The sequence below is a fragment of the Garra rufa genome, chromosome 2, assembly GCF_049309525.1.
Source record: "Garra rufa chromosome 2, GarRuf1.0, whole genome shotgun sequence".
In the NCBI taxonomy this organism is placed as follows: Eukaryota; Metazoa; Chordata; class Actinopteri; order Cypriniformes; family Cyprinidae; genus Garra; species Garra rufa.
In genome coordinates, this window is record NC_133362.1 from 12,686,901 (window position 1) to 12,697,856 (window position 10,956).

The 10,956-nt window shown below is 34.8% G+C and overlaps 1 protein-coding gene across 1 annotated transcript; it reads right to left on the reverse strand.

Moving 5' to 3' along the window:
* Positions 1-380: 380 nt before the first annotated feature.
* Positions 381-9,607, reverse strand: got1 (glutamic-oxaloacetic transaminase 1, soluble). Its single transcript, XM_073833724.1, has 9 exons — positions 9,371-9,607; positions 6,635-6,816; positions 6,317-6,440; positions 5,229-5,341; positions 4,077-4,181; positions 3,636-3,786; positions 3,362-3,527; positions 2,947-3,089; positions 381-1,565 (listed from the first exon to the last, which is right to left on the reverse strand). The coding sequence occupies exons 1-9, from the start codon at positions 9,477-9,479 to the stop codon at positions 1,426-1,428; spliced, it is 1,233 nt and encodes a 410-aa protein (XP_073689825.1). The 5' UTR covers positions 9,480-9,607; the 3' UTR covers positions 381-1,425.
* Positions 9,608-10,956: the final 1,349 nt, after the last annotated feature.

Consider the following 10,956-nt stretch of genomic DNA (forward strand, 5'->3'; position numbering starts at 1 on the left):
CTTTTTTGTCTAAATGGTTCCATAATGAACCTTTAACATCTGAACAACCTTTCTGTTTCACAAAAGGTTCTTTGTGGCGAAAGAAGGTTCTTTAGATTATAAAATGGCAAGAAAGAGATGGTTCTTCAAAGAACTTTTGACTGAATGGTTCTTTGTGGAATCAAAAATGTTTCTTCTATGGCATCGCTTGAAGAACCTTTTAAAGCACCTTTATTTTTAAGAGTGTAATTTCACTTTTGATCACCTTAATGCATCCTTGCGGAAAACAAGTATTGATTTTTTTTTTATAATACCCCAAAATTCTGAATAATACTGTAAAAAAACTATCACTAGTCACTGGGACATGTGACTTGTGCTAATAAAACACACCAGAAAACATATCCGTTTACTTCATTTATTTCAATGCACTTTGATTAGTATATTTGTGCTCAAAGAGTTTTTTTTATACGCCTACAGGTTTGATCTTTTGTGACTAAGCAGGGTGGAGGAGTATAATGTACTTGGACTAATGGCTGCACATTCATTAAACGGTCCTGCAGTGCACAAATGAGCCTGAATACAAGAACACAGCAGTAAAAGTGATGGACCAGATTTAGCACATTAAAAAGACATCAGAAAATAAAGTGCAAAACAATGCATGGGCTCTTCACAACCCAGTATTTCCAGAACATCAAAGACGAAAAGCTTAAAGGAATATTCAACCCTCAAATCACTTTTCTGTATAATTCACTCAGAGATCTTCCAGGTTTCTACCTCAGTTTTTTTAACTAGTCAACAAATTTAAAACTCAATCACAAAAGTTGGATTTTAAAGTAAAATGATTCTTCAAGCCATTTAATTTGAGGTAAGAGCATCAGGAATTGACACTGGAACACAATCTAATGCCCCCATTCATTTAGTCCTAGAGTCGTCTCTCTGTGCATGTTTTAAGAATACAGACATATAGATCATGAAACACGCACATTGTCCTTTAGTTCTGCACTCAATACAGTGAAATGTTTAGACACAAGATGATAAAAATCAACGAGTTAAGTTAACAAAGGCCAGTTTCTACCCGTTCCACCCCACTAACTCAAAGGTTGTCTATAACTCTTGACTCAGTCACACAAACCTGTTTGAACTGAATCTAAGACCACGAAAGATCATAAAATCCCACCACAAAGTGCTTATTCATAGAACAAGATTTAAATGAACACCACGGATAATATTTAAACATAATCTCTTCTGAAAACACAGGAGAAGGTAAAGGGAAACATATATCTTCTGAGAGCGCTTCATTGTTGTATAATTACAAGTTATAACAGTATGTTGAAATGCTGATGAGTAAATTTGAGTGATGGTGTGTATTAGAGTGTGTCTGTGTGAGTATATGTTCTTGTGGATACACACACACACACACACAATCAGGAAGTGTGGTTAAGGTGCTTATTGGACTGTAGTGACAGCCTCATGAATGGACTCGGCCACATAGTCGATGTTCTTGGTGGTGAGGCCACACATGTTGATGCGACCGCTCGCCATTAGATAAATGTGCTTTTCTTTCACCATGTATTCCACCTGCTTAGCTGGAAAACAAAAAATAACATTTCGAAATGCTTTAGTGACATTTTATCTAAATTTGAAACACATACACTGCATTCATTAACAAAATATCAAACTAAGTGGCAACTGCAAACAAAATATGCCTTTTTCCAACGCTAGCTTTTAATTATTTTCCCCAGTGCTAACTTTAAACTATTTTCCCAAGACTAACATTTAACTATTTTCTCAGTACTAACTTTTAACTATTTTTCCCCGTACTAAGTTTTATCTATTTTCTCAGTAGTAACTTTTAACCATTTTTCTCAGTAGTAACTTTTAACTATTTTCTCAGCACTAACTTTAAACTATTTTTAGGAATCAGCTTTTAACTATTTTCCTAGTGCTAACTTTTAACTATTTTCTTAGTTCTAATTTTAACTATTTTCTCAGTACTAACTTTAACTACTTTTTCTCAGTACTGACTTTAAACTATTTTCCCCCAAGATTAAGTTTCAACTATTTCCTCAGTACTAACTTTTTTCAACGTACTAGCTTTTAACTATTTTGTAACTATTTTCCCAGTACTAACTTTTAACTATTTTCTCAAGTACTAGCTTTTAACCGTTTTCTAAATACTAGTTTTAATTAATATCTGATTAATAGTTTTTTTACTATTTTTAAGTACTAAATTTTAAATATGTTCTCAGTACTAATTAACTATTTTCTAAATACTAGCTTTTAACTATTTTTCCAGTACTAAACTTAAACTATTTTCCAAGCACTTATTTTTAAACTATTTTCTCAGTACTACATTTTTTACTATTTTCTAGGTATTAGCTTTTAACTAATAAACTTTAAACCAGTACCAATTGTAACTATTTTTCCAGTACTAACTTTTAACTATTCTTCTAGTGTTCATTTTAACAATTTTAAGCACTTTTTTAAAACTATTTTTCAACTATTTTAGCTTTTCTAGGTTTTTTGATTATTAGCTTTTAACTATTTTTTAAGTGCTAGCTTTTAATTATTTTCTCAGTACTAACTTAACAATTTTCTCAGTACTAACTTTTAACTCTCTTCTAAATACTAGTTTTAACCGTTTTCTAAATACTAATTTTAACTAATCTCTGATTACTAGCTTTTAATTATTTTTTAAGTACTAGTGTTCAACTCTTTTCTTAGTACTAACTTTTTTTCAGTATTTCTTTTTCGTTCTTAGGACAAGCATTTACCTACTTTTACTACCACTTTTAAAGCCTATAACCTAAAAAACTTTACATGAATATTTGAAACCACAGCAACTATTTATCTTCAGTTGTAGTAAAGTGTAGAGCCAGTAGCTAAAGCATAACTGAGTGCTGTGTCAGAACAGATATGTCCAGATGTGATGAACAGGGTGTGAAAGCACTAGAAGGAGATGCTTACGGTTGAGTCCGGTGAAGCTGAACATGCCGATCTGTTCGGTGATGTGCTCCCAGGTTCCTGGAGTTCCCAGTGCTTTGAGTTTTTCCTTCAGCTGAGCACGCATGAGCAGGACTCTGTCTGCCATGGTCTTCACATTGTCCTTCCTGTAGAAAGATGGAAAAAAGCCAGACTTGAAATAACCCATAACCTAAACATACATATACACTGGCGAATCTCACAAAACCTGTCAAGAACACATCCAGGGCATATTTCATCCCAACATGTAAAAAAAAACTGTCCAGCCCTACATCTACAACAAAAACATCTACCGGATTGCATAGAAAGCCTAATATTACCTAATTTGATCATGCCGAGTTCCAAAATATTAATAAAACTATCTACCATGTACTGTAATGTTTTATTTCATTGCATTCACCATTCAGCAAAGAGTTCAGGGGTGTTGAGTGTGATGGCAACCAGGCGTGCACCCTGGGATGGAGGGTTGGACCAGGTGATTCGAACAATCTTCTCCATTTGAGACAATACACGGTTCAAATTGTCTTGGTCTTTGGCTACAACAGTCAGGTTCCCCACTCTCTCATCTGTGAAATCACATTATACTTTACAATCAAATAGTTTAAAACAATGTCACAATGCAATGCATTCAAATGTAATCTTTAACAAATATAAACTCTTCTGGAACCACTTACTGTAAAGACCAAAGTTCTTTGAGAATGACTGGGCACAAAACAATTCAAAACCCTGTGACACAAAGTAGCGGATAGCCCAGGCATCCTTATCTAAATTCCCTGAGGCGAAACCTTGATAGGCTGAATCGAAGAAGGCAAACAGACTCTTTCGCTGAAGAGAGAGATGAGAGGAGAAAAAGTTAGATACCAACATCTGAACTTTTCAAGAACATTCTGTGACCTGCATGACTCTACAATTTTGCTATATGTTGGTTTTAGGTGATTATGCAAGAGTTAACTCAGTATTTATAAAACTGCTAGGAGTTTAAATTTAGACAACAGTAGGTTGTAATTGCATGTTGCGCTTAAATGGCTTATTACGTGCAATTAAGGTCCATTTTTGTACCATGTGCTTCAGTGTTCTAATCTGAATCAGATGTGGGGTTGTTGTGATGGTCTCACCTTCATTACATCAGAGATCTGCTTCCATTGGTCCTGGGTGGGATCTGTGCCGGTGGGGTTGTGAGCGCAGGCATGCAGCACAAAGATGGAGTGATCAGGTGCACTCTGACAGTAAAGAGGTGGTTTCAATTAGACTGTATATAGCAGAGGTGTGCAAACTTTTTGATCTGGAATCTGAGGGTGCAAAAAATCTAAATATTGAGAAAATTGCCTTTAAAGGTGTCTAAATGAAGTTCTTAGCAATCCATATTACTAATCAAAAATTACATTTACAGTAGGAAATGTACTAAATATCTTCATGGATCATGATCTTTACTTTAATACCCTAATGATTTTTTTCCATAAAAGAAATAATTTTGACCCATAAAATGTATTTTTGGCTATTATTACATATATACCCATGCTACTAAAGACAAAGAGTCATATATTGTTTCTTATATTAAAATGCAAAAAACCCTCAAAAAGATTTTTTTTTCATTGAGGGCCAAATCAAAGGTCATCATGGGCCAACTTTGAATTGTCTGAGCGTTTCTGGTATATAGCAAATATTATTTTGAAACTAATCACTGTTTTCCTTGTAAACAAATCAAAAAGTATGGCACAGCTGAATTTTTAGCATCATTACTCCAGTCTTCAGTGTCACATGATCCTATAGAAATCATTTTAATATTCTGAATTGCTACTAATAATTATTTTTCAAATTATCAATTATCGTTGTGAGCCGCTTAATACTTTACTATAGGATTCTTGGATAATCAGAAAGTTCAAAACAACATCATTTATTTGAAATATATATTTTTTTAAAGAATGTACTGTCGCATTAGATCAATTAAACGTATCCTTGCTGAATACAAGTGTAATTTCTTATTTTAAAAAATTCTTTCTGACCCCAAACTTCTATAATGGTAGCGAACTGTATATTTTTTAAAAACAGAGTTTGACATTTTTAGAGTCATTGACAATGTCACTAGAGCAAAAAAATCTGAACTAATGCCCTCATTGACCCCAGCAGAAAAAAAATCTGTCAGGGTCAACACTTCTTTTTCACATAATCAAATGTTTTTAGATAACTTTCATCAATTACTGATAAATAAGTAACTTCGAAGAGTTCGTTTTCGTTATGGACAATGGAATTTTGCAATCACTACTAACCTCCAGGTCACCCAGAAAACCTTCCAGATCGAGTCCACGCTTCCCTGCATCCCAGTATTTGTATGGACGGATGTCCTCAAATCCAGCATTAGAGAAAACAGCATTGTGGTTCTCTTGAATAAAAGACAACAATACATAAAAACAAAGTAATTATTGAACTTAAAGGAGAAACTGACTTCCAGAACAAAAATTTATAGACCATGTGCTCACCCACTTGTCATCCAAGATGTTCATGTCTTTCTTTCTTCAGTCGTAAAGAAATTACTGTATGTTTTTTGTGGGAAACATTTCAGGGTTTTTCTCCATAGTGAACTGCTTTGGTGCCCCGAGTTTGAACTTCCAAAATGCAGTTTAAATGCGGCTTCAAATGATCCCAAACGCGGTTGTAAGCAATCCCAGAAAAATCCTGAAATGTTTTCCTCAAAAAACTATTTCTTTATGTCTAAAGAAAGAAAGACATGAACATCTTGGATGACAAGGTGGTGATTATGTTATCTGTAAATTTTTGTTCTGGAAGTGAACAACTTCTTTAAGGTCAGCATGAAAACAGTTAAGCCTACTTTTGAGGCAAAACATTAACACATACTTTATATCGTAGTCAATTAATTCTGCAGTCTGTTTTGGTTACCAATGACTTTAACTGTATGAACGAAAAAATGCTGAGATGTTTCTCAGATTCTCTTCTTTTATGTTCCATAGTTTACATCAGGCCGTTGCAGTCCAAATATTTATGTGTAATAAATTGTATGCTGAATCAAATCAAATATTTCTTTCTAAAGCTATTTGCAATGTCTACTTGCTACTTTCTCATTTAACACAATAATAGCTTTAAATAATCTTTTGTGCGTATTTTCACAGCCAAAATTAGATTAATTAATCAAAACATCATGTTATTAATTAGATTAAAATTTTTAATTGACTGACAGCCCTAATAAAAACTTATAGGTGTACCGTAGTGATTCAGGATAAGCCAAAACATGGTAATTGCTTATTATATAAACCTTGTCAATTTTGACAAAAAAAAAGTTTTAAAAATTAGAAAGGCATTTTTACAGTATTTTCCATGTGTAATTAGATCCTTTTCTCACCCCATGTGGGTGAAGACACATAAACTGGTGTTTTTGTGTTGTCAGTTCCATTGTACCAACGGCGAAGAAACTCGGCTCCGATCTTCAGAGCACCAGTGCCACCTAAACACTGCACAGCTCCTACCTGCAATACAAAACAATAGAAACCTCTACATTACAATAATGCCATTTCAAAATGCGTAACAAGGTCTAAAATAAACGTTTTGCTAAATCTGATGGCATGATTTCTGAAAGACCATGCGACCCTGAAGACAGGGGTAATGATGCTGAAAATTCAGCTTTACCATCACAGGAGTAAATTGAATGACCCATACTGACCCGATTTTCCTTGATGGCAGGACTGTCTGCACCCAGAGCGATCATAGACGAGCTGGAACGAAACTCTGGCAGGCCTAGAATGGGCAGGTACTCATGGTTCAAACTATGGTCATCAGCGATCATCTTCTCCACTTTTCTCACCACGGGGAGAACCCAGGGCTGACATTCATCTGTCCTGTAGGCTAAGGAGAGAAATGGGATGAACATTTAAAGGGATAGTTCATCCAAAAATGAAAATTCTGTCAATTACTCGCCCTCATGTCGTTCCAAACCCATAAGACCTTCATTCATCTTGATGAAATCCAAGCTCTCTGGCACCTCATAGACAGCAATGGTCCTGTTCAAGGTCCAGAAAGGTAACAAGAACATAATAGTCCATGTGACAGAATTGGTTAGACCCTTGTTGCCTATGGAGGGTCAGCTCTCGGATTTCATCAAAAATATATTAATTTGTGTTCAAGATGAGGTTTGAAACAACACGAGGATTTATTGACAGAATTTTCATTTTTGGGTGAACTAACGCTTTTAACAAAACTGCAATATACAAAGGCAAAATTCAGATTTGTACACTACAATTAAAAGTTTAGTGCAAACGAGGAGTTTTACTCAGCAAGGATGCTTAACTGATCAAAAGTGACAGCATATACATTTCAGTGTTAGAAAAGAATTGTTTCAAATAAATGCTGTTCATTTGAATTTCCCATTCATCTAAAAATCTGCCAAGACATCATGTAACACTGAAGACTTTGAGCTTTGCCATTGCAGAATTAAATTAAATCTTAAAACGCATAAAAATAGAAAAGATTCAATTGTAATATTTCACAATTACAGACCCCAAACTTTCGAACAGTGTACATTACAGCACCCTGAATTCCTATCTAATCAATATCTGTCATGCGTAATTGTTCCTTTTTATCAAGGCTGTCTGATTAGGATTTATCTGTGAACTTTTACCCAAGAGCAAAATTAGCTTATTCGACACAACAGCAATAATCCTGATGCAATTCTTGAATGAAACATCTTGAACAAATGGAAAACAAAATGTATTTAAACCAAATTCAGATCTGTTCATAAACTGGTAAAGTTTTTTAATCAAAAGATTGTGAAGCAGAAGAATGATTTTAATACATTTCGCATTTATTTGCATTAATCATTTTGAATTTATAACGCAACATATCCAGTTTAGTATGAGTATCAACCTTTAAAAAAAAAAAATAAAGTTGTATATTCTGAAGCATATTTTTGTCACCTTCTGCAGAAGTATGACAAGATGTAGTTACAGATGTTAAATGTCTTTAGAAAGCACAAGAATTCAGTGTTCTGGGTTGCTCAAGAGGGATAATCATTTCAATCTGAGGAAAGACCACAGGCCAGGGGGAGGTGTTCAAAAACAGTCCACACAACCATGACTCGGGGATTTTCAGAGATCTGACTTTCATCTTCTGCTCGTGCCACAGAATCTCAGGAGTCATGGTGCCGGCGGGATGTCAGGAAAAGCGGAAGATAAAGATAATCCTCCCAGAATCCTCTGAGGTCAAGCTCTCTAGCCAGGATCAGGAATAACTAAACAGCAGATGACACATGACGACTGCTTCTACACAATAATACTGTTGACATAACACAATCTATTCATCCCCGGTTAACTGCACTGAACATGGGTCTGGTCTCCAATAGAAACCACCAATGCTGGAAGAGTAACTTTATCCTTCAATATATTTAGAAACCCTAAATGCCTCTGGAGCTAAATGCAATGACTTCAGTTTAATGTCAAATCACAGTTTAATTTAATGTGGCATAATACAATATATACACATTAAATTAAATAGCCAACAATACATTGTATGGGTTAAAATTATAGATTTTTTTTTTGTCAAAAAAACATTTGAATATTAAGTAAAGATAAAGTTTCATGAAGATATTTTGTACATTTCCTACCGTAAGTATATCAAAACTTAATTTTTGATTAGTAATATGCATTGCAAAGAACTTAATTTGGACAACTCTTAAGATGATTTTCTCAATATGTGGCAATATTTTAATTTTTTTTGCACCCTCAGATTCCAGATTTTGAAATAGATGCATCTCAGCCAAATGTTGTCCTATCTTAACAAACCATACATCAATGGAAAATGTATTTATCCAGCTTCGCAATATTGAAGTATGTCTGGTTTTGTGGTCTAGGGTCACATATAATATATACATAAAATATAATTAAATATTTAGGCTTTTAATTCTTTCTTTAAACATGCAGTTAAAATGTTTGGTCCTATACACTCAGAAGTTTTTATTAGTCTAACAGCACCAATATAAATAGAAAAAAAATATTCAATATCAGATTTGTATGCAGGACTTGCCTGTAGTATAAAATCATACACATGTTATGCAGTTAAGAATATAACAGTTAATGTCAGACCATGCATAGTGTCTCATGTTACTGATGCTTTCAGTTATTGGATTTCAGAAATCAGCTGATCTGGCCACCACCATCATACCCATTCAAAACAGGCTATATTTCACTTTTATTAATAAAACAGACATTATTAAACGCAATGAGCTGTAGTGAAGCAGAACAGACATATGCTTTCAGTTTTTATTATTGGTGAGGCCTACAGTTGTCATAGAAAGAATGCAACTGTGTGCATGGCCAAAGCATGCATTAAATAGACATACAATGACATTCATATGAGTATGCTCTGGTATGTAAATGTGTGTGCTGATATAAAGCGCATCTCTCACCTCCGACTCCCAAATTCACCTTGCTGGGATTCTGATCTTCACGAAAATCAGCTGACAGTTTAAACACTGCGACAGGAGCAGCTTGCGGGACTTCACCAAATATCGACATGATATTGTGTTAATATTTCTACAACTTATGAGCGAGAAGTGAAAGACTGATACGCAAGTACCGCTGGGCTGAAAAGCGGTATGATGGAGACAGCCAGACTTTAACCTTCAGATGTGAGATTTGGGCAATGGAGGACAGGCGTGTCTAAACAAACCAATAGAAACCGAGAAGTTTATGTTCGACTCGAAGGTTGCCCAATCATCTTTTAGTATTGGAAGGTCAAGCCTGTACGTCATCAAAGAACGCGTTCGACAATACTACGGGGACCAATGGGAACTTGAATTTGTAAGAGTGGCGTGCCTTTTGACCAATGATGAAGTAGAGAGGGCGGGCTCCGTTTGCTTCAATGGACAGCGTTGTTTTTATTCACTCCCACGCAGTTATTTGACGTCCACTTTCAGTAATCTAGATCATATTTGAAGTTGTGAAATTTATGGCTGTTATCTGCGTTTAGGAAAACAAACGTTTCATAATAACCTGATTAGTTCGGTTTTATGATGATATTAGTACTTCGCACTTCCACCTTCCATATCAACCAAAACACGATTGAATTTGATATTGCTTTTAAATTACAACACTATAAGTCTCTATATAATATATAAATGTGGTAAAATATCACATAGCAAATTTAATAGAGGAAATATGGTACATGTTTTGGATAGATAGTAGTTGTGCAGTTCGTTCTCACATTGTTTTTAGAAAATTTTTGGAATATTTGTCCTCTTCCCATATTTGTCACTACTGAAACACAGATATTGCTTATTCATGCTTATTATGCTTATTTTTTGCTATTTTATTGAAATGTTCTCAGGGGTAAATCAATAACATTTATCATTTTAACAACATTTCAAGTGTGATTTATCAGATTTGTTGTATTTTGATTGCAATTTTTTTTTTTTTTTTTGTAAAAGGTTGCTTATACTGATTTCAAACTTTAAGGAAAACTTCACTTCCAGAACAAAAATGTACAGATAATTTACTCACCCCCTTGTCATCCAAGATGTTCATGGTTTCTCTCTTCAGTTGTAATAAAATGATGTTTTTTGAGGAAAACATTGCAGGGTTTCCCTTCATAGTGGACTTCTGCGGTTCCCCCGTGTCCTATGTGAACATGTTCTGCATTTATTTTCTCCAGGTTTTTTTTTTTTTTTCTTGAAAACTGTATTTGAATGTGCAGCAACTATATTTGCTGGTGGGCAAATACATTGTATGCACCCCTTCAATGTCAAATTTAAATAGGAGGAGAACATTTGGCATCTAACTCAAAATAACTGCTTTCAAAGCCCTGCTGAAAAACCCCAGCCTAAACTGGTTGGCTGGTCTTAGATGGTTTAAGATGTAAATTGGTTTTAGCTGGTCTTCCAGTCTGGTCAGGCTGGTTTTAGTTGATTGTTCCAGCTGGTCTCCCAGCCAGACCAGCTAAGGAAGTGGCCAAAACTCATCTAAAACCAGCCTGCTTACCAACTGCGGCCAGCTA

Coding starts and splice junctions, on each gene's coding strand:
- got1 (XM_073833724.1), bottom strand. CDS start 9,479: ATGTCGATATTTGGTGAAGTCCCGCAAGCTGCTCCTGTCGCAGTGTTT. Junction 6,441..6,634: donor CTGCCATCAAGGAAAATCGG/GTCAGTATGGGT, acceptor TTTGTATTGCAG/GTAGGAGCTGTGCAGTGTTT. Junction 1,566..2,946: donor CAGCTTCACCGGACTCAACC/GTAAGCATCTCC, acceptor TTTGTTTTCCAG/CTAAGCAGGTGGAATACATG.